General features: G+C 46.4%; 1 protein-coding gene across 1 annotated transcript in view; it reads right to left on the bottom strand.

The window, feature by feature from the left end:
* Positions 1 to 2,281: 2,281 nt before the first annotated feature.
* The window catches only part of LOC309548075 (E3 ubiquitin-protein ligase makorin-1-like), a 47,986-nt gene continuing 26,542 nt past the window's right edge, over positions 2,282 to 23,725 (bottom strand). Inside the window, exons 2-9 of the mRNA XM_082248044.1 lie at positions 21,314 to 21,433; positions 18,729 to 18,958; positions 17,808 to 17,906; positions 14,946 to 15,055; positions 14,601 to 14,788; positions 14,402 to 14,512; positions 3,663 to 3,801; positions 2,282 to 2,486 (exon numbers count right to left, since the gene is read on the bottom strand). Coding sequence (XP_082104170.1) covers positions 2,313 to 2,486; positions 3,663 to 3,801; positions 14,402 to 14,512; positions 14,601 to 14,788; positions 14,946 to 15,055; positions 17,808 to 17,906; positions 18,729 to 18,958; positions 21,314 to 21,433 — 1,171 coding nt within the window. The 3' untranslated portion in view covers positions 2,282 to 2,312. The remainder of the gene's footprint in view (positions 2,487 to 3,662; positions 3,802 to 14,401; positions 14,513 to 14,600; positions 14,789 to 14,945; positions 15,056 to 17,807; positions 17,907 to 18,728; positions 18,959 to 21,313; positions 21,434 to 23,725) is intronic.

Below are 23,725 nucleotides of genomic sequence, written 5' to 3'. Positions count from 1 at the left end.
CGACAGGATAATGCGGCCAGTTCTGACACCCTGCGTACAGAAGTAATGGCCATCAAGAAGGCCACCTTCTGGGAATGTAAGCAAGGGAATCTCCCTAATATCTTCAAAGAGAAGTTTCTGAAGAACCGACCACACTAAATTAAGATACCAGGCGGTAAGGGTGCGCGCACTGGCGGAGCCTGATGTCGCACCCCCTGGATGAAATTCCGCACCAAGGAATGATTAGCCAAAGGTTTCTTGAAAGAAGATTGCTAACCCCGAAAACCTGACCCTTGATCGTGCTCAAGGATAGTTTCTGCTCAACCCCTTGTTGCAGACAGACCAAAATTCGGGTCACCGAATAGGTATGTGGGGGAAATCCAATAGATTCACAACATGCAATATAAGACTTCCATACGTTGGAAGTCGCTTTCCTTGCTTTAACTGGAGGTAGGAATAACTGAAGCTGACACTCCCTTGTCCTTCAGTACCTGGGTCTCAATGGCCAGGCCATTAAGCCAGCGACTGTAAAGCAAGATGGAAGATCGGTCCCTGAGACCGCAAATCCTCCCTGAGAGGAAGTCTCCAAGGAGCATCCGCGACTAGCCTCGCCAAGTCGGCGTACCAGGCTCGACGAGGTCAATCTGGAATTTCCAGAATAACTGGAATTCCCTCCACCTCTATCCTGCGAAGAAGTTCCCGCAGCAACTTGAGAGGATGGAAGGCATGCCGTAGCTGATACTGCCCCCACGGGGCGATCAGCGTTTCTGCTGCGTCCGCTAGAGGATCGTGGCGCGAGCTACAAACTGATTTGCTGTGGCGGAGAGAGAGAGGATATACCCTCGGGGACTGCCCCTGGGGTGTGGCCAGAGCATTTTTCATTTCCTGTCTAGTCCTACTCTTGTGGAGGCAACATAACCCGAAGGTGCTGTATCACCGAGGACTACGTCTGTCAATGAGCGATAGAGAAAAAAAAATTCCGGAAATTAGAGCCCACGCTGTAGCCGTCTTTCGGATATAGCGCGAGCGGGAGGTGGTTAACACACCTATAGCTGCAATTGCCAGTTGCAAAGCTGCTCTCACCATTAAGGCCTCATGAATTTTCCAGACATTCGTGTGAGGCATCCCTAAATGGCAGGGCCTCACCCACTCACCGTGTAAAGATCTTATTGAGATAAGAAACCGCAGGAACCCAAAGGCATACTCCATTTCTTCGTGAACTCTCGGTGGGGTATTGCTGTGCAAACCTTAGGCTGGAAAGAATTGCGGAAAGCTGGTGTTGCAATGACAGGTGAGAATTCCTCTTGACACAAGTACTGGAAGAATGTGCCCCAAAAGTTGCAGAAATACGAGAATCTGCAGGGGAGTCAGATCTGCAGGGGCTTGCATCCAGGTTCTTCTGTACCTGAAGATGTTTGGGACCCCTTACACCACCCCATTGTGAGACAGGGCCTGCTGACCAATATAAACGGCCCCTTGTGATAGGACAGCTGAGAGGGTACTGTGTCACTAACATCAGTGGACTGGTTACCCCAGGAGATTGGACCCTTCAGATCCTGCCAGTGCCCCAAAGTCCTTCACAAGGAAACCGTGAGTGGCCTTTTTCTGTACTTGCTGCAACTCCTAGTCCTACAACAGAAAGGCCTGCTGTGACCTGTAGTCACACAGAACACCAACATTCCACTGACTTTTAGTCTACAGCTGCCATTGTTCCTATGCACATGGGACCCCAAAGATGATTGCCACTCTACACCATGCGCAATGGTATCAGCTGTACTGCACACACGCAACATGGCAGTCTAGAGAAAATGCAGGGGGTGGTTCCCTGTTCTGCCCAGAAGGAGGGCAAGGAGAGAAGAATAAAGGTGAAAGGAAAAAGGAGAAATGAGAAGGTTGGGTGGGGGTGAAGTACCAGCATGAGCTCTTGTCTCCAACTACCAGATGGAATCATTAGGAAGCGAACTGTTCTTTTGCTCAAACACTGCAGGATAAAAGTAGATATAGAAAATAAATAAGCCCAGATGTAAGCAAAGTACAAATCTTTATTCCATGAACTCCCAACTTTTTTTTTTAACAAAATTTAAAATTTCAAGCTAGAAAAAAAGCCTACAAAAAATTCAACACATTCCCATATTTCCAGTGGGTCTTCAGATGCCTGCTAAGAAAAGCACTGCAAGGATTAAACCCAGATGCCTGCTAAGAAAAGCACTGCAAGGATTAAACCCAGAGGCAAGGGGGGCAAGATTAATATTTAAATCACAAAAACACATATCAGTTAGAATTGAAAGTTTTTACAAAAACATTTTTTTTTTTTTTTAAGAAATTTCATCTACTCAATCAGAATCACTAAACTCCCCTAGAAAAAGGTCAACTTCCTCAGGAAAGCCCAGACTCAATTCATTGAAGTGATCTTCAAGAAGGGCTAAGGTGAGAGCACAGTGCAGAAGATCAATGTCCTCTTCCTCACTGAAGTCTTCTTCATAGATTCCAACCAGGTGAGAATAGGACTGTAGGAAGGACAGACATTAACACATTAGTTTTTCTACATGCATAACAGAATAAAATATTTACGCACATAAGCATTAAAAAAAAAAAAAAGAAGGAGGAAGAGGGAGCCTTGGCTGAAAGTTAGCTTTAGCCCACTGTGCTGTTTGACAAGCTGTTGTGGAAATTTAATTGTGGACATTTTCTTTAGTTAAATAATCATAATGTCTCCAGTGTCGTGTTTTAAAGATAAACGCTATTCACAGCGATTCATGCTTTAACTGTCATTGCAGGAAAGACGTTAGTGAAAACCTTCCATTGGATGAGATGGCACAATACTAGTAGCAAAGAGAGTCCATTGCACAGATCTATATCCGCAATTCGGCGCCCCGTACAGCTGAGATATGTTTACGATATGGAAATTCTTATAATTTTACCAAGATTAATGGATGCCATCTTTTAGTCCTATTCGGATCCGTGTCACTGAAACACTGCTACCGTTATCTTATGCAGATAAAGCCTCATCAACTGGAATAGAATGGTCACTATCAAATTTGGTTTATATATGAATCATGTATGACTTGACCCACTAACAGGTATGAGTCTATGTTTATGGATTGACATGGGTGAATGATGAGAAGCCATGTGCTACAGTTGGGATTCCCTTTGTTCGGTCGTGTCCATTCATGGGCATCCACTCTACAGTTCCTATTGTACTTTTTGAATGTATACATGTTCTGCGATTGGTGGTCTTGAAGCCACTCCCTGCAACACCCTTTTGTTAAATAAACCTACTGTGTCTTGAGTCAGTCACTCAGAGGAAACCCTCCAGATAGCATTGAACTGACTACAGCAAGCATGTCTATTCATTTACTTTGCTGCCAAGCGCTCGGATAACCTTATACAAAAGAGCTGTACATTTGTACTTTTCAGTACAAGCTATTAATGGTGTTTGGTGCATATTAATCTTGAGCGCACTGAGCGGGTTTCTATGCTCCAAGCCCTATTAATTTCCATGACAAAACCCAAGCTTAAAATTTGTAGAGGTTGGACACTGTGCAAGTTGGACTTTTTTTTTTTAGGATGCAAGTACTCCAGCTTTTACCACCATGCCAAAAGTGCAAAAGGCTGCATACAGTGCATCATAAGTATAAGGGTGTATACTTTGACTTGTGACCTAGTCATCCATGTATACTCACTAAGGCAGAGGCGCTGGCTCGTCTCTGATCTCTCCTCCGCCTGCGCTGATGACCATGTGGCAATTCATGAAGATAGATACATTCAGATTTAAATGGACATCGTCCGTTACTTTGAAGGAAGAAGCGACAGCGAATCTTTCTACATTGGGGGGGGGAAAAAAAAAATAAATACATTTTAAAAATAAAAAAAAGACTTATTGTAGAGCAGCACTTCATCTAGAAAGATCATCAGGAGCTGGTCAAGTACTGCTACATGCATATAGTGGGTTGATGGAATCTGCGCTAACTGGATTAGAACAGTCAAGAAAATGGGGGGGGGGGGGGTACATAGACAAGTCCTTTAACCTAGGGGACTTTCAAAAGGTCTAATGCTTGGAAGCCGATGAAACACCAAGATCTGGTAGGAGGAGTGTGTCAATGGAGGAAACCTAGCCACCCAACTGGCACCTGAATCCATCTGCAGGAACCTTCAAGGAACAAAAAGAGGGGATCTTATTGGGTAGGAAGGGGCCAAAGCTTTGTGCATCAAGAAAGAAAGAAAGAAAAAAAAAAACCCACACAACACTAAAATCCTTTTCTGAGGTTTACTGACAGACGGCTTCAAGTCCTCAGACTATTGGGCTTATGCTCTTGCTCTGTAGGTGTAGGACTGGGAGAAAACCTTTGGTAACACCCCTGGGGCAGTCCCAGAGGGTATACTACAACTTCCTGCTGTAGGACCCCAGTTTGTAACAAGCAGTGTCAGAAGAACAAATATCTCAACCCCAAAAGAGGGGTGGGTGCTGGGTCTGTCAGTGAACCTCAGAATAAAAGTATTTTACGGTAAGACAAAAATCCAGTTCTTTCGTTCGAACAGACAATTTCAAGTTTTCAGATCATTGGGTTGCCCACAAGCAGTGCACCATGAGGGGGTGGGAAAACACAGAAAATGCATAATTCCCAACAAGGCTAAACATAGCCAACCAGGTAAAAGGAGCTAAACTAGGAACACAACTGGAGCTCACCACCAAGAAAAAAACTTCACCCTCAAGAAGCAGAAGCCTACACAACTGCAGCCTGCAAAACAACTTTGCCAAACGCCGCATTCGAAGATGCAAGTACATTCACCCTATAGAATTTTGTGAATGTGTGTACAGATAACCAAATAGCCACCTTGCACACCTGAACCACTGAGGCCTGATGACATAAGGCCCAGGAGGCACCAAGCACCCTCGTAGAATGCGCTTTAACAGGGAAAGGAGGAGCCAGACCCTTAATGGAGTAGGCATGTACCACGGTCTGCCTGAGCCATTTGGAAATGGTCGCAGCAGATGCAGCCTGCCCCTTACAAAGTCCATCCATAAGGACAAACAGAATCAGGTTTCCTAATCAATTCAGTCACCGCTAGGTAAACCCGAATCGCCCTTACCACATCTAAGGAATGTAAGGCAATTTCCTTAGAGAGTTTAGGCTTAGGACAATAGCACAATGTCCTCATTAAAATGAAACAACCTTGGGAAGCAATGCCGGACAGGGTCGTACCACCACTTCGTCCCTATAAATCACCAAGTAAGGTGACCGACAGGACAACACAACCAACTCCGACACGCGACGTGCAGAATAGCTACCAAGAAAGCCATCTTCTGCGACAGACAGAAAAGGAGCGGTAAGAAACCCCCCACGACACCAAGTAATGATGAACCTACCTTCAAGTAGATTTCCTAGCCTTTAACATGGTAGGAATCACTGACTCGACAGCCCTCTGTCTGAGTACATGGCTTTCAATAGGAACGCCGTTAAGCCAGCGACCGTAAAGCAGGATGGAAGATTGGTCCCTGAGAGGAAGTTTCCAAGGGAAGTCTGCTACCAGGCTTGCTTACCAGGACTGGCAAGGACAGTCTGGTGCCACCAGGATGACGAATTCCTTCTACCTCGATTCCGCATAGCAGTCTCAACAGAAGTTGAATTGGAGGAAAGGTGTAAAAAAAAAAAAAAAAAAAAAAAGATACTGACCCAAGGCGCCACCAGAGTGTCTGCCAGAAGATCCCAAGACCTTGACATGAACTTCTGCACCTTCCTGTTGAGACAGGAAGCCAGCAGGTCCACATCAGGGGGTCACCCACTGAAGACAGTTGATGACATGCCTCCGGGTGAAGGAGACTATTCTCCCGGATCCAACGTCTGCCGACTGAGATAGTCCGCTTGCCAATTCTCTACCCCTGGAATGTGCACAGCAGAGAGGGCCGGAAACATTGTTCTGCCCACCTCAAGATGCCAGCCACTTCCAGGGCCCACTTTGTGTCCCCTAGATTAACATACATCACAGCCGTAGCATTGTCCGTCTGTATCTGCACAGGGCGTCCCTGCAGACAGACTGTCTGAATGGACAATCGCCTGAATTTCTAGGATGTTGATCGGCAACCTGGACTCCTCGGGCCGAACACACTCCCAAGAAACCTCCCCATTCAGATAGACTGGCATCCGTGCTGATTACAGCCCAATACAGGGGAAGAAAAGATTTCCCCAGACGTAGGGCCGGGGAGCAGAGACACCATAAGAGAGACTCCCTCAAACTGACTTAACCGAATCAGATAGTCCAATGATAGTGAATCCTTGTTCCATTTGATCAGAATCTCCCTTAGCAAAGGTCTGGTGTGGAACTACCGCGAAGGTGGAGACCATCAGACCCAGCACATTCATGTAAGTCCTGAGTGGCGATCGATAGTTGAACAGGAGCCAAACAGCCTCCTGTAGCTTCAGTAGTTTTGTCTGAAGAAGAAACACCCAGGCTGACGCTGAGTCCAATATCTGATCAAGTAGTCTAGCTTTGTAGATGGAGACAGTGCTGATTTCTGAAAATTCAGTGTCCACCCAAACTCCTGCAGAGTTTATGAACACTCAGGAACACTCAGGAGATTAAGCAAGACCAAAGGGTAACGCCACAATTGAAAGTACTCCTTAACCATGGCAAAACAAAGAAAAAACACTGATGCCCGACATGTATTGGAATATGAAGGTAAGCGCTCTTGAGATCCATAGAAGCCATCAAATCTCATTGATAAAAAGGAAAGCTACTACTGTGCAGACTACTCCATCTGAAATTTCTGAACCCGCATAAAGTGGTTCCTGAGCCTTGAGATCCAAGATGGGGCGAACATTGCCTTCTAGGAACTTTATACAGATTTGAATTAAAAAAACTTGGAAACGTTCCGACTCTGGAACGGGCACAATAACTCCTTGTGCTAACAGGTCCTGCACTGCTTCATAGAGGCCCTGTAGCCACTCTGGAGACAGGCGTAAGTTGGAAGGAAAGAAACTTGTTAGTGGCAAGGACCGAAACCATCTTGTAACCGAACCAGTTCGTGGACCCATTTGTCCTGATGAGCAAGGTTCACGGATCCAGAAACAAAGACGCAAGGCAATATCCTTAGGATGTTTGGGCTTAGGACAGATTGAAGGCAGCACATTGTCTTCATTCAAATGGAAATCTGAAACCACTTTAGGAAGAAACGACTGATTAGGTTAAAGTAACATTTTATTTCTGTGTACCACAGTAGCCAACGGGTGTTGGAAATATATAGCCAAAGCCAACACTTGGCCTTTGATAGGGGTTGAACAGCGGTTTGCATTGGGCACTTTCAGTAGGAAGGCCAAATCCCTAGCGATCGAAAACCAGCAAGGGTGCACCTTCAGCGACTTCCACAATGAAATGTACAATTTCCACGTACAATGATAGATCTTCCTGAAGTAGACTTCCTAGCCTTCAAAATCGCAGGAATTACAGAATCAAAGACCTCTCTCTCTCGCTCTCTCAACACCTGGCTTTCAACAGCCATGCCGTTAAAGCCAGCGACTAAAGCAGGATGGAAGATCAGGCCTTGAGACAGATCTTCCCTCAGAGGAAGTCTCAAAGGAGCATCGGCGACCAACCTTACCAGGTCAGCGTACCAAGAGCGCCGAGGCCAGTCTGGAGCCACTAGAATGACCGGAATCCCTTCTACCACTATCCTACGGGGAACACGCGGCAGGAGTTCAGCAGAGGGAACGCATAATTCAGCAGATACTGACCCCAAGGAGCCACCAATGCGTCTGTGGCGTCAGCTAGAGGATCTCGAGACCTGGCTATGAACCTCTGCACCTTCTTGTTGAGACCAGAAGCAAATGGACATGGGAGTCCCCCACCGGACACCGGTGATGAAACTCCTCCAGATGTAGGGATCATTCCCCTTGATCCAACACCTGACTCAGGAAATCCACTTGCCAATTGTCGACACCTGGGATGTGCACAGCAGAGGGCTGGAACAAACTTTTCCATCCAGGCCAAAATCTCGGCCGCCAAGACACTCTTGGTGCCCCCCTGGTGATTGATGTAAGCAACAGCCAGCCGTGGCATTGTCCAATTGAATACAAACCAGACAATATTGCAGATGAGTCGTCCAGTGGCTCAGAAAGCTTTATTGCTCTGTGCTCAAACACATTTATCGGCAGTTTAGACTCTTCACTGGGTAGGTTCCCTGGGCACAGATCTTCCCAAGTACCCCGCTCCAGCCCGACAGGCTGGCATCTGGTCACCACTGTCTAAAACAATAAGGAAGGACTTGCCCTGGCACAGTGCTGGAGAATGGAGCCACCATAACAGATCTCGTGTTGTGACTCAACCAGATCAAAATGTCCAAGGACTTTGGATCCTTGTTCCATTTGACTAACATATCTCTGCAAATGGTCAGGTATTGAACTGAGCAAACGGAACTGCATCAAAGTTGGATACCATCAGACCCAAGGCCCGCATGCAAGCCCACAATGGGAACAGATTGTTTAACAACATCCGGATCAACCCCTGCAACTTCTGCAGCTTGTCCAAGGGAAGAAAGACCCTTGCCAAAGCTGAATCCAGAGTCAGGCCCAGATAATCCAGTCTCAATGGAGGTATCAGGGTGGATTTCTTGAAATTGTTGTTCCATCTGAACTTCTGTAGGGAGCTGACAGTGATCTTCAGGTCGCTCATCATGGCTGAACGAGAGTCTACTCTCAATAGGAGATTTTCCGGATACCCCTGTACCGCAATCCCCGATTGGCACAATGCCAACACTGGGGCCAGTACTTTGGTAAATACCCTGGGAGCGGAGGCTAGACCAAAGCATAATTTTAAAATTTTCCTGCACTGAAACTATAAAGGGCTTCCACCAATCTGCGTCCCTGCACGGCAGCCAAGGACAGGTCCTCTTCACCACCAGAATGCAAAGACACCGACCCCTCAGAGTGGGCCAAGTCTGCGGCGGCCACATCTGTCTCAGAGTTTGAGGACCCCGCTGATGGAAGTGAAGGCAGAGGGCGTTTGCCACTGGCAACACTTTACAAAATCCACCTTAGACAGATTTTTTTTGCAAAAAAACACCCAGTGCGATTTCAGGCTGGGACTGTGACCCAGAAGATTGCACAGTCGCTTCCAGGGGGTCTGCAGGTGAAATCCCCATTGGAGGAAAGCAAAGATCCAAGCCGCCAAAAAGCAGTGAGGGAGAACTCCAAAAGCCTCAGACCAAGCAATGCACCTCTTCCTAGAGGTAGATTTTCTAACTTTAACAGCTTAGGAATGACTGATTCAGACAAACTATCCTTCAGCACCTGGTTTTCAACAGCCAGGCCCTTAAAACCCAGCAAATGTAAAAGCAAGATGGAAGATTAGTCCCTGAGACAGCAGATCTCCCTGAGAGGAAGTCTCCAAAGAGCATTGGCGAGCAGCAGTGCCGGATCAGGGTACCAAGACCGGCAAGGCCAATCTTTAGCCACTAGAAAGACTGGAATCCCTTGCTGCGTACCAGGACCAGTGAGGCCAGTCTGGAACCAACAGAATGACCGGAATCCCTTCTGCCTCGATCCAGCACAGGAGTCTTGGCAGAAGTTTGAGAGAAAGAGGGGGGGGGGGGGGGGGGAGGCACAAATACAGACACTGATGCCAAGGAGCCACTAATGCATCTGCAGCATTGACCAGAGGATCCCGAGATCATGCCACAAGTCCCTGTACCTACCATGGAACGTGTACGCCAGAGAGGACTAGAACGATCGTTCTCCCCACCTTAGAATGCCGTCTACTTCCCGATCCACCAGGTCACTTCTTGTGCCCCCATGGTGATTGACAAATGCCACGGCCGTGGCATTGTCCAATTAAATTTGTACCAAACACCCGTGAAGAAGACTGACCGATGATCCAGTCTGATCGCTCAGAGTTCCAGTACATTGATCAGCAGACTGGACTCCTGAGTCCAGACCTACTGAGCACAAGCTGCACTGAGTATGCCCTCCCACCCAAACAAGCTGGTATTGGTGGTGACAACTGCTCTGTACAGGGAGAAGGATTTCCCTATTGAAGTATCGGAGAATGAAGCCACCTCTAGAGACTGGATTCTTGTCCCATTTCACTAGAATATTATTGCAGAAATCTCGTGTGTAACTGTGCAAACAAAACTGACTCTAAAAAGGTAGACACCATCAGGCCCAGCACCCGCATGCAAGCCAGGAGGGATGACCGCCTGCTGGACAAAAGCAGCTGAATTGCATCCTGCAATTTCTGGAGTTTTTCCCGGAGGAAACTCTGGCTGAGGGCAGACTTCTGAAGGTGCAGAAGCCAACCGAACTCCCTCAGATTGCAGAGTAATCTCCAAGGTGTCTATCAAAACAGGCAGATGCTCTTCTCGCAGAAGGTATTCCAGGCACCCTAGTACCCCGATCCCCCACTGACGCAACAATGCTAGTACCGGGCCAACACTTTGAAGGCCCGAAGAGCAGGGGCGAGACCAAAAAGGTAACGCCACAAACTGCTCCTCACCCACAGCAAAGTGGAGGAAGCGCTGGTGACCGGCACATATTGGAATGGGAAGGTAGGCGTCCTCGATGTTGATAGAAGCGAGAAAGTCCCCCTGATGTAGGGATGCCACTACCGTGTGGATGGACTCCATTTGAAACTTCCTGTATTCGCACAAAGCAGTTTAGCTCCTTGAGATCCAGACTTGGACGTACCTTGCCTTCCTTCCAGAAACAGTAAACCGGTTTGAGTAAAACCTGAAAAACACCATTCTGAAGCCAGAACAGGGGCAATCACCCAATGAAGTAAAGTCTTGCACTGTCCCAAAGTGAAGCCGCAAGTGATCTGGGGACAAGTGCAGGTTGGAAGGGAAGAACCTTTCGAAAGGAAAAGCCCGTAACTTGATCTTGTAGCCGGACCATATGACTTTGTTGACCCACTTGACCTGTACCAGAAATCAGTGACCTCAGTTACGGGTGAGGGCACCCCTTCATGCAGAGGAAGCCTTGTCTGCAGGTTTGGGAGAGCCCCTCAAGACTTGCCAGACCAGGTCCTCTTGGAACCCGGGGGAGGCCCTGAAGAACTTTTATCCCTCGAGGGATGACAAAGGCCTCTTCTGAGCCGAAAAGGATGGCCCGTGTCTACGACGGGGCTCCTTGCCGTCGGTAGCCTGTGGAAGAAGATACTCTTCCCCTCTGAAACCCTTAATGAGGTCATCCAAAGAAGCGCCAAAAAGGCAATCCCCCACAAAGGAGAGATCAGATAAGGCCTTCTTAGATACCGGCACTCAAGTAAGAGTAAAGTATAAATATAGAATTTTTGAAAAAATATAACAATTTTATTAATGACAATTGGAGGTCTAAAAACAACGAATGTTGTACATATACATAAAAAATGAGCAGGCAGATGATACAATGCAACACAGCTATAGAGACGTGCAATTGAATTCACAGTCAAATACCCAACGCGTTTCAAAGCTATTGGCTTCTTCTTCAGGGGTAATATAGAATATTGCACATAGATTTCTATAATGGAGAACAACATAAAGACATGTTAGAGACATTTAGGTATATTATATAACTTTGCATAGTCTTGAAAGAAAAAAAAAAAAAAACAATTCTAGGTGGATACATACTTGCATAGTCTCAGACTGTGTAAAGATAGTTCTGCTTGCACAGATTAAAACCAATTAGGCAAACTCGGCACTTTCCCTGTGTGTCCACGGGGCACAATATGGATGGTAGGCAGGTCCCTGACAGGTCAGAAAGACCTGTGACTGAGGGGGTAATCACCCTCAAATTGCAAAAAGCTTTAAAAGGTCCCATCCACAAAGGTGGTGTACGGCTGGAGTCCAAACAACTAAAAGCTCAGGTGTAGGGATGGTATGGGGACAATGTTTCCTGAAAGTACAGATAATGGTATTCTTATTAACAGGTAGGGTTTGTAGCGGCCAAAAGATAGGGTGGTGGGGAAGTGAACCGGTGTGAAAGAAGGATGGGGTGATACATATATCTAAATGGGTGTGCATATTAGAACACCTGAAAACAAGGCATAAAAGAGGATGCCAGTGCAATGTGCACATTAAAGGCCAAAAGGACTCAACCGGAATTAAGGTAGCTTTACTTAACCTGGAAACTGGTAAGTCTGCTACAGGTGGGACCGTCCACTTTTTAAGCAGGAAATCCTCATAAGGATACCGCATAACAAAACGCTTAGGGACCACAATAGTGTGTTTTGGACAGCCCCACTGTTATCTGACAATGTTGTCAAAGTAAGCGGGAAAGATGCCAAAAGGGACCGATGCCTCCGACGCTCTCATACAATCCGTGGATCCAGCACCTTTTCATGCATGGCTAGAGGAGCAGAGGAAACCCAAGTGCTCAGGGTGCTTGGACAGACCCAGTAGGGTGACTTGCGTCCGCGGCACACGAAACGGATTCAGGATCTGATGGACACATGAGGCAGGGGAGGGCGGTGGACACTACATACCAAGGTCACCCGGAAAAAAAACATAAGCGAAGCAGACTGCGATCCTGCAAAGGGGGGGCGTCCTGACCCAGAGTCCAGGAATGGACCACCTACTGGACACCCCAAAAAAAAAAAAAAAGGGGGGTCACCCACCAAACACCCCCATAGAGGCCTGCACAATAGGAAGTAGCCAATTTAAAGGGGGCCGCCCACTGACGGACATACAGGCAGGGTATCCTAATGGTCCTGCAGTGCTAAAAGGGTAGGAGCCCTCCACAATGGCAGCATGGCTGCCATCAAAAATAAAAACCACCCCACAGCACCACCCTTTCCAAGGGAGAGGTCAAGCTGGCCACATGGCCTAGTAGGCCGTGGTTTCAATTTGTGTGGAGGCCCAGCCACAAGTGCGGTTAAAGTTCTGTTAACCCTTTCTGCCGAATGTTCTACTTCTAGGAAGCGCAGCATAACCCATTCGACTAATGAAGATAAGATATGTCGCTGTGTCCATCAATGAAGGAAAGAGAAAATCCATGAGGAGAGAAAAAAAAAAAAAAAAAAAAAAAAAACAACAACACACACACACACACACACACACATCAAAAAACACTATGTAGCTGCAACTACACAGCACTGTCTCATAAGTAACACAGTAGCGTATCGCAGCGGCACTCATCCATTCAGAGAAAGCATTGTATGCCATCAATGAATATGAAGCTTCCTCTGGTTGAGTCAGAGGTTGTGACAAGGCCCAAGACTTCAGGAGAAGTCACCTTTGTCTTCAAGGAGGCTAGAGATGACTAGTCAAGGATCCGATCTGTCCGCCGCAATCCGGAGAGAAAAAAAAAAAAAAAAAAAAACAACACATAATCTTTCCCGTAGTTAGTAAAACACAATAACTTTTTTTGCAAACCAATCAAAAACACTTATTGCAATTTTTTTAACAAAAATATGTAGCAAAAAAAAATTGGCCTAAAATGTAACAAAAATTTTTTTTTTTTCGGAATTTCATATTCTTGTGAAAAATTTACGGTTTAGCAAAAAAAAAAAAAAAAGCCACAGGTTATCAAATACCACCAAAAGAAAGCCCTGTTTGTGGGGAAAAAAACACGTCAATTTCATTTTGGTACAGTGTCGCACGACCGCGCAATTGTCCGTTAAAGTCACGCAGTGCCGAATCGCAAAATAGGCCCTGGTCAGGAAGGGGGTAAAATCTTCCGGGGCTTAAGTGGTTAAAAAACGAACAACCAGAGTCCTGAAATTGATGGAAAGATAAGCTTCCTTCAGTAATAGAGGGGAACGAGTACATTTTTATTTTCCAAACACCAAACTTCTCCTTTAGGAATCTGCTAGGTATTGTGAATGTCGCACCCATCAGGGTACTCTTGACCTATGTCATGTGCAGGGAGATGGCACAATACCCAACACTCGTGGACTACTAATAGACCGCAATAGCCTAGGTAGTTTCTCCATGACATCTGCAGGAGAAAGCTCAATGCAAATGCCAGTGTAGTAAGCTTATGATTCACGCAGGTGCACTAGGTGCCATTTTCAGGAGGAAGTGCAAGCACAGTAGCACTGCCAACAGGCACAAGGAAAACAACAGCCGGTGCCAGGTTAAAAAACCCTAGTACTTCCAGACCAGGCTCCGCTGCACCCTATAAAGTGGTTTAGAGACTAAGGGCACCCTTGGCTGAATGTTTAAAAGGCTTCCACTCTACCAAAAAGAGGCTCTAGTAGACAGGAGTAGTAACAAGGGATAGACTTGTTATATAGTAGGATAGCTTAGAAATAAAAGCTTCCAATAACCTGGTAAGGTTATTCCTATAGAAGGAATGATAAGAGTATCTAGTAGGCCTGCCATACACAGGGAAATGTGAAACCATCTCATGTTTTAGTCCATGGTATTTTGAATGGCACATTTTGCTAAAAACTGCATTGTCCTTTGCAGGAGTATTATCAAAGTTATTGGCATTCAGATAAACATCTCACATACCCAGTCTTTGCTTTAAAATCTTCAATTAATTTTAGTTTTTCATCAGAATCTCCAATCCAGTATTTATGAGGAATAAAGTAACTGGATTTTACACGACACTGTGGGCAGCCTCTGAAATAGAGGAAAAACTACATTTTCAAGTGGCCCATATTATACATGTAACCTTCAGAACATTATAGTAAATTAAAGCTGAACTTACTTAATAACCTCATTCTGAAACTCTCTAGTCTTCCTCCATCGTTTAATACAGCTGACACAATAAGCATGGCTGCAGTTGGGCAAGATACCAAACACTCTCTCTTCAGGTGCCTGCTTATCATACACTTTATCCATGCAGATGCCACAGATCACATTCCTGCTGCGTTCATACTGATGTTTTGGATCCTCCTCCGGAAGGGGGGGGGGGGTGAAAGGAAAAAAAAAAAAAAAAAATATATATATATATATATATATATATATATATATATATATATATATATATATATAACGCCCTCTAGCAAGAATTGCATAACGGCACACCCAATTTGTTTTATTGTTTACTTACCATTTTAGAATGAAACATAGAAGTTTGAGGTTTCTTGCCATCTTGGCCTTCAGCTTTCTTAGCCAGAGAACCATCCATTAGGACAGGACTAGACACAGATCTCACAAGCCCTATGTTAAGCACATATATATTACTTTCAAAGCTACACATACACAGGTTATAAAACTCTAAAGCTAGATTTTTAGTTTATTAAAGCAGAACTACACGGCATCTAACAAAACAAAACAAAAAAAAAAAAACACACCACACAGGAAGATAAATCAACACGAACAGCTGCTGCAATGTATTCTGGAAAAGATAACCTAAAATGCAAATTAACCCCTATGACAAACTCTGGGTCATCATTAGGCCTAGAGCAAGAAAGCTACAGCATAAAGCAGCAAAGCCTGGGCTTACAGCAGCAGAAATTTTCTGGATTTTACAAACTGAAATAATTTGTTGGTTACCACATCAAAGTCAGCCAGCCAATCAGGAGAGGGGGCGGGGCCAAAAAAGCAACTGTCTAAATGGGACATGCAGGGCTGCAGATAGGCTCGGGTTCCCCCATAGCAAGCTTCTTGCTGTGTGGGCACGCAACCGGAGGGAGAGGCCAAGAGTAGCAAAAAGGGACCCAAGAAGAGGAGAATCCAGGCTGCCCTGTGCAAAACCCAACTATATAGAGCAGGCAAGTATAACATGTTTGTCAAAACACACACACACTTTAATAAAGACATTTTTCTTCGTTTTAGGTGAGAACTGCATATGCAAGAAGGGAAAAAGTCAATAACACTTAGTCTAGTATCATGTAGCAAATTACTACTAGCTAAAGCAGGACATGTCACAGACCTACATACCGGTGTTGCCAACTGTCCATAGGAGACTGCCAGCACACTCCCACCCACCCCCTGTTCCCACAATGTCTGCCCAGCAAACCCACACTATCCCTGGCATGCAGCCAATGCTGTGCTTGAGAGAAAGGGGATGTGCAGGAGGGAAAAAGGAAAAACTGAGCAGTGCCAGTGCATTAGGAGTTCCCTCACCCGTCTTCCTCGAGCTTCACAAACTTGCTCAATTGACTATAAATGCAGTTAGTAATTAGGCGGAAATCATTCCCACAGCAGGGAAACATCCTGCTGTCAGAATACACCGATCAGTGCTGCTAGCTATAGCCTGTGGCGCCGATTGTTGGAAAATTTTCAAACCGGCTGGTTGTGTAGGAGTTGATCGATTACGGCACAATCAGCATGCCCATACATGATCAAACTTGGATCCACATATGGCCGGCCTAAGAAAAGATCCTTTGGGTGAAGGGAAAACAAAACACTTGCCATGTCCATTGTTAGCTGTGGCGCGCCAAGTGCATCAAAACTTATTTTCATTTTTCCCAGGGTTTCCCATGTCTTTCATAATCCTAGTCTTGAAGTTTTGATTTAATTGTAAAGCCAGGCAGATTACTTAAAATGACTAATATTCCCAATGTTCTATTGTTTAACCACTTAAGCCCCAGAAGATTTTACCCCCTTCCTGACCGGGGCCTATTTTGCGATTCGGCACTGTGTGACTTTAACGACCAATTGCGCAGTCGTGTGACGCTGTACCTAAAAACGTTCTTTTTCCCCCACAAACAACTTTCTTTTGGTGGCATTTGATCACCTGTGCGATTTTTTTGATCATGCGCTATAAACAAAAATAGAGAGTCAATTTTGAAAAAACATTTTTTCACATTTTCAAAAGCGTATTTTGATTTGTTTGCGCAAAAGTTATTGCGTTTACCAACTAAGGGAAAGATTTGTCATTTGTTGGTTTTTTTAACGCGTAATGGCGGCGATCTGCGATTTTTTTGCGGGACTGCAAAATTGCGGCGGACAGATCGGACCCTTGACTGACATTTGACACTTTTGGGGGTACCAGTGACATTACTACAGTAATAAATCAGTGCTATACATATGCACTGTTACTGTGAAGGGGTTAACTTTTTTTTTGAGGGGAGGGTTTGTGTGTCCCTAGGGGCGTGATTCTAACTGATTGGCTGTGGCTTGTAGGTGTAGAAACAGTGATCAACGGTCCTACATAGTAGAACCGTATGATCACTGTTCCTACACAGGGGAGAAGGACAGGCGGCTTGATTACATCAGCCACTTGCCCGTCTCCCGCTCTACGGACGATCGCGAGTGCCCGGCGGACATCGGGACACGCGCAGGGGGGGCGGGGGACCGTGACCGAGCAGGAGCGCACCTCCGGCGGCACTCACTCCTCAGAGCCTCACAGGCTAGTGACGTACCCATACGTCCCTTTGCCTGTGAGGGGCTGACCGCCGCAGTATATGTACTTGCGGCGGTCAGCAAGTGGTTAAAGGCTAACTTCACCTTTAGGAACATATACATCCAACCCATTCCCCGGCCCTCACTTTCTGATAAGCACATTGAGTTTGACACTTCCTCCAGCTTTCTACCTTAAAGCCAGTATGGAGGTAGATGCTGTAAGCAAAAATAAGTGTTGCAGGATCCAGACATGGCACCTGCGATCACCTGATCACAGAGAGAAAGGGAGTGGGAAGTGTAGGGGTGTTGGAAACAGTAGTTTAAAGAAGTTGTGAAGTCAGAGGTTTTATACCTTAATGCATTAAAATAAAAAAAAAAAAGTCTGTAGCAGCCATCCCAGCACCCCCCCTAATACTTACCTGAACCCCATCTCTATCCAGCAATGTCCACGAGTCCCTTGGCCGCCAGGTACTCTCCCTGCTTATTGGCAGACAAAGCAGTGGCGCCATTGGCTCCAACTGCTGCAAAAGTCAGTCAACGAATCAGGAGAGGGGGGTGGGACTGGACAGCACCTTGTCTGAATGGACACTTGGAGCTGCAGCTTGGCTGGGGTGCTCCTTACCAAGCTGCTTGCTGTGGAGGCACTCGATAGGAGGGAGTGGCCAGAAGCAGCGAAGATGGACCCCAGAAGGAGGATCCGGGCTGCTCCGAGGAAAGCCAACTGCACAGGAGGCAGCAAGTAAAACATTTAAAAAACAAAAATTCCACAGGACTTAATACTTTGTCACTATACTCAAAGCCAAGAACAGGGTTATTCAAAAAAACAAAAAAACAAAAAAAAAAACAAAAACAACAAAAAAAACAACAACCTGAAAGACAAACACATAATGAGCAAGTATGCATCACATAGTAGCTCATTATGAAATACTTACCCAAGAACGAAGCCCCATCGGCCGTTCTTTCAGCGCGCATGTGCCAGTGAAGTCACTGGCTGCATTTAAGGTAAATATCTCCTAAACGGTACATGTTTAGGAGATATTTACAGTACCTATAGGCAAGCTTTACCTATAGGTACAACTTGCAGAGGAGGGTTTACTTGCTCTTTAAGCACACCCTCCTGCCTACATGCTTGAGCTAAGGGCAGATGAATTCCAAGAAGTAAAGATTTCCATAGGTCATCTGCCCTTACTCAAGATGGGCAACAACCAGAAATGCTAGGGGGTGTAATTTTTAAGCAAAAAATCATGGAGACATTGAAGGATGGGAAAGTTTGCATTGAATGTTAATGAAATAAACAGCATTTTTTGGCTGCATAGCATTTTGCCTTGGATGTTATACTTGCCATTTTAGGGTCATGATAACAGACTAGGCAGCCTCAAGCAGTGACACATCTGGGTGTTCTTGAATAGCCTCCAACTGAAACTCCAGTTCTTACAAAACTGTACTCCCAATGAAAACATATTGAACAAACTTAAGACAACTAATCAGAATGCCAGATTCTACTCCTGTGACACACCTCCCTCCCATGTGCAAAACTAGTTACCTGCATTCCTAGGTATAAATTCAGCAGCGAGAGCCCAGTTTTCTGCAGGTGACTGGATAGATCTTGTCCGGCTTTCTAAACCAGGTGCGCGCAAGGGAGAAACAGAGGGCTCAGAGCCCCTGCGTCCAGTAGATGGTTCACTGAAATGCGGAACAATGCAGGGCTCAGAAACTCTGCGGCCAGGGTGGTAGTGAGAAGCATCAAGAGGCAGGTAAGCTGCATGCTGGAAACTGCAGTAATGAAAAAAAAAAAAGAAAAAAAACAAAGTAAAATGTTTTGTCAACCTTATCTATAAAAAAAAAAAAAAAGGGGTCCCCCCCCCCTTCTGTTTGTGCACCATTCATATTACAAAGCCTTTCACATCTTCCCATGCCAGCATAAGCAGCTTACATTTAACCTGTCCCCAGCCTATGCACACATTTTTAACTGGTGGTGGGGAAACTATTCTGTATCCTGAGGCATGATCACATACAAAGTGATACAAAAGCATAGCCCTGACCTGGACAACATTTACAGACAACCGGGCTCCTGTGCTGGGGGGGGGGGAAGAGGGGAGTAAAGGAGAAAAAAAAAAAAAAAAAACACACACCACACATCTTCTGAATTACACAACCCCATATTTTAAGCTTGGTATTTTAAAAGCAGAAAGAAAAAAAAAAAGCCACACTCTTCAGGTTGTGTTTTCTGGGAGAACCCATCTCCCCCCCACCCAACTGGCTTTAATACCCATGCATACAGTTAGATGGCGTCAAGGGATAAAAAGGTCTAGAGAAAGCATAGGATATGCATGCTTAAAGGACAGACAGCGAACACAATTGTGCTTGAGACCATGCATCATCTACTGTGAAGCGCAGTGGTAACACATAGCCCAAGCACGACCGGTTTACATTACTGTAACAATGTTAAAGGTTGGAGTCACACAAAAATGATTAAATATAATACAGAATCACTTACAGGTGTTAATGGGCTTGACAAATTTGCTCAAAATATAAGAGCCAGCTAAAAACGTTAGGAGCCTTTTTTTGCGCATGCCGAATGGCCAGCTTTGTTGGACCTTCTGCCATACATATGGGCTGAATGGCAGCCAGTTTTTAATGAACCGGCTGATGTGGCCCAGCAATTGACCCGTGTGTACTTGGCTTGATGGTGTGATGGGCAGGGGTTCACTAGGGATGGACAGTGCAGCAAGTTGGAGGTGATAGATCTAGTGATCCCGTAACCTATGCCACAGATCTAGTGATCCCGTAACCTATGCCACCTTAGGTCCCTTTCACATGTGCACCTCCACTAAGCAGAATCTGCTTGCTCAGCTGGGATTTCTCTGCCAATTCCCACTGAGTAGGTTGATGACAGGTCTGGTCCACTATACAGTGCCACTCTCCTCTATAGGATAGTCTGATGGAAATGGGACTGCCTGTCGATTTCAAGCCGATGCCATCCGATTTGTTCCACCACGGGAGAGGGGGGGGGGGGGGAACCCCCAACCCCCCCCCCCCCCCACACACACACGGTTTTCATTATTGTGGGGTTGTAAATGGAACTGAAGCTGGTTCTGACCAGCTGCCTCACACTCCTGTCCACTCACTGATAACAAGGCGCCACGTCAAGCCCTCAACATCTTCCTCTTCTCCAAGCAGTGAGAACAGTGCCGCCAGTGACAACTTGTTGCAGCCCCAGCCACCACAAGGAGGTGCCAGTTCGCCGATGCAAGCATCTCCCCCCCCCCCCCCCCTTACAGCAGGCCGCAAAGCCGTGGCCTCAATTACCGGTATGGCATCTTAGTCCGCGAACCTGCAGGAGGGGGCCGCATGGGGACAACAGACATCCCAACCTGCAAAAACTAATTTTAGGGAAGTGGCAAACTCAGCACGCACCCCCTTCCAACCAGAGGATGATCCAAATCAGTATACACAAGGTTTACTTCTGAGAGATCTTCAGAGAGAGACACTATTAACCACCAGGACTGCTTCAGTGATTTGAAGTGGTCATAGTGGTAGGAGTGGGAAACACTGCACATGCTGGGATATTTACAATTATGTGCTTGAGGCTAGTTGCACCCCTAGCACATGTGATGTACTGCAAGGATTGGCGTTGCAGGAAGCATGGAGATGCTTCCTGTATTTATTCTTACAGGCGGAGTGGATTTGATATCCCTCTGCCTGTGACTGGACAGAGCCGGAACTATACAGGAAGCATTGGCTCCCTGCTGACAGACAGCCGGGATATCGGGCGGCACTTGTGGGTGTCAGGGAGGCGCAGCCTGCATGCAGGAGAGTCCGGCACCTTGCAGGATGTCTGGGACAAGACACCTGTTGTAGTGTAGCCCAGGCCACCAATTCTAGTCGCCAAGGCGACCTAGGGGGGGTTTGGCAAGACCCGTGTTAACCCCATAACCTGTACATGACCACCCCCTTGAGGCTTGTATAGATGGGCAAATCTGAGCTTCACATGCGTTTCTGACTTGAATTTAACTTTGTGAGCTGCATTAAACGGTTTTTGCATTCTCACTTAATAGAAAATCTGCTAAAGGAACAGAAGCACATACATACACCCATTCTTTCAAAGTTATTTTGAATATGACTTACTTGCACTTGTCACCATAGCTACAGAACCCATTTTGAAAATGTCGGCAGAGTGGTGCAGGCTTCCTTTCATGGGAGAAGTGGCAGTTCGCGCCCCAACGACAACAACCCCTGAGGAATGCTCTGTGGAGTGAGCAAGAGTAGTCAGACTAAAAAGCCTCAAAAGTTTAAAGTTAGAGAACATATAGATGTGTCTAAGCAGCTCCCCCAGTAGTTTACATTTTGTATGGAATTCCCCTTGGAGGAAACCGCCCCCCCCCCCCCCCCCACACACACACACTTTGGAGGGCTTTCAGACAGTTCCATCTGACAGCAATAAAGATGTGCAAAATTGAATTTTTGCAAGAACTTACCGTAAAATCCTTTTCTCTTAAGCTCATTGACAGACGCAGTCCTCTGATTAATATCAAATTGGGTTATACTGCCCTCTACAGGAGTAGGACACTAGGCAGAAGAAAACGTTCTGGCCACACCTTAGGGGCAGTCCCAGAGGGTATAGCCTCTCTCTGCTACAGGATGTCAGTTATGTCACAAAGCAGTGTCAGAGAATTTAACCCAACCCAACTCAGAATAGAGGGGCGGGTACTGCGTCTGTCAAGGAGCTTAAAAGAAAAGTATTTTATGGTAAGTTCTTACAAAAATCCAATTTGCTCTGTCGCTCATTGACAGACGCAGTCCTCTGATTAATATCAAATTGGGACGTCCCAAAGCAGTGCCACAAATGAGGGGTGGGATAACAGAAATCAAAATTCAAATCCAGAAGGCCCAACCAGTGCCGACTAGAATTCTTAAAGGCTCAAACAAAAGGATGAGACTCAAACTGAAAACCCAACAGAAAAAAACCCTTGAGGTAGACCAACGGTCTCATATAGCGGCCTGCAGAACCTTGAGGCCAAAAGAGGCATCCGCCGATGCCATCACATCAACTTTATAAAATTTTGTAAAAGGTATGAACCGACGACCAGGTAGCCGCCTTGCAAACCTGAACCACTGACGCCTGATGGCCCAGGAAGCACTAAGTGCCCGAGTGGAGTGCGCCTTAACAGGGAACGGAGGATCCCGACCCTTAATAGAATAAGCCTGTACCACCGTCTGTCTGATCCATCTGGAGATAGTCGCGGCAGATGCAGGCAACCCCTTTTTGGGGCCATCCGTGATCACAAAAAGTGAATCCGTTTAACGAAAAGAGTCCGTAGTTTTCAAGTATACCCTGATTGCCCGAACCACATCCAAGGAATGTAACACAAACTCCTGAGGATGACTGGGCTTAGGACACAGGGAAGGTAACCCGATATCCTCATTCAGCTGAAACTCTGAAACCACTTTAGGAAGGATTCGGACGAAGAACCACCTTATCCCTATGAACCACCAGATATGGGGAACGACAAGATAATGCGGCCAGTTCTGACACCCTGCGTGCAGAAGTGATGGCCACCTTCTGGGATAACGTAAGCAAGGGAATCTCCCTAATATCTTCAAAGGGAGATTTCTGAAGAACCGACAACACCAAAATTAAGATCCCAGGGCGGCAAGTGCACGTGCACCGGCGGAGCCAGGTGCCGAACCCCCTGGATGAAATTTCGCACCAAGGAATGAGTAGCCAAAGGCTTCTGAAAGAAGATTAACGCTGAAACCTGACCCTTGATAGTGCTCAAGGCCAGCTTCTGCTCAACCTCCCGTCGCAGAAAAGCCAAGATTTGGGTCACCGAATAGACACGTGGAGGAAATCCAAGGGATTCACACCACGCAATATAAGACTTCCATGTGCGATGATAGACTTTTCTGGAAGTCGCTTTAATTAAAGTAGGAATAACTGAAGCTGACAAACCCTTGTCCTTCAGCACCTGGGTCTCAACAGCCAGGCCGTTAAAGCCAGCGATCGTAAAGCAGGATGGAAAAAAAATCGTCCGAGACAGCAGGTCCTCCCTGAGAGGAAGTCGCCAAGGGACATCCGCGATCAGCATACCAGGCCCGACGGGGCCAATCCGGAGCCACAAGGATGACTGGAATTCCCTCCACCTCTATCCTGCGAAGAAGTTTCGGCAGCAACCTGAGAGGAGGGAAGGCATACAGTAGCTGATACTGCCCCCACGGGGCGACCAGCGCATCTGCGGCATCTGCTAGAGGATCGCGGGAGCGAGCCACAAACCTCCGCACCTTCCCGTTGAGCCGAGATGCCAACAGATCCACATCCGGGGTGCCCCAACGAAGGCACAGTTGGTGAAATACCTCTGGATGAAGAGACCATTCCCCTTGATCCAGAATCTGACGGCTGATATAATCTGCCTGCCAATTTTCCACCCCTGGAATGAATACCACGGAGAGAGCTGGAACAAACCATTCCGCCCAACGAAGAATGCTGGCCACTTCTATGGCCGCCAGGACATTCTTGGTGCCCCCTTGGTGATTGACACA

The sequence above is a fragment of the Pelophylax lessonae genome, assembly GCF_965119305.1.
Source record: "Pelophylax lessonae genome assembly, chromosome: 2".
In the NCBI taxonomy this organism is placed as follows: Eukaryota; Metazoa; Chordata; class Amphibia; order Anura; family Ranidae; genus Pelophylax; species Pelophylax lessonae.
The sequence above is the reverse complement of the archived record's forward strand: the minus strand, read 5'-3'. Positions and strand labels throughout refer to the sequence as shown.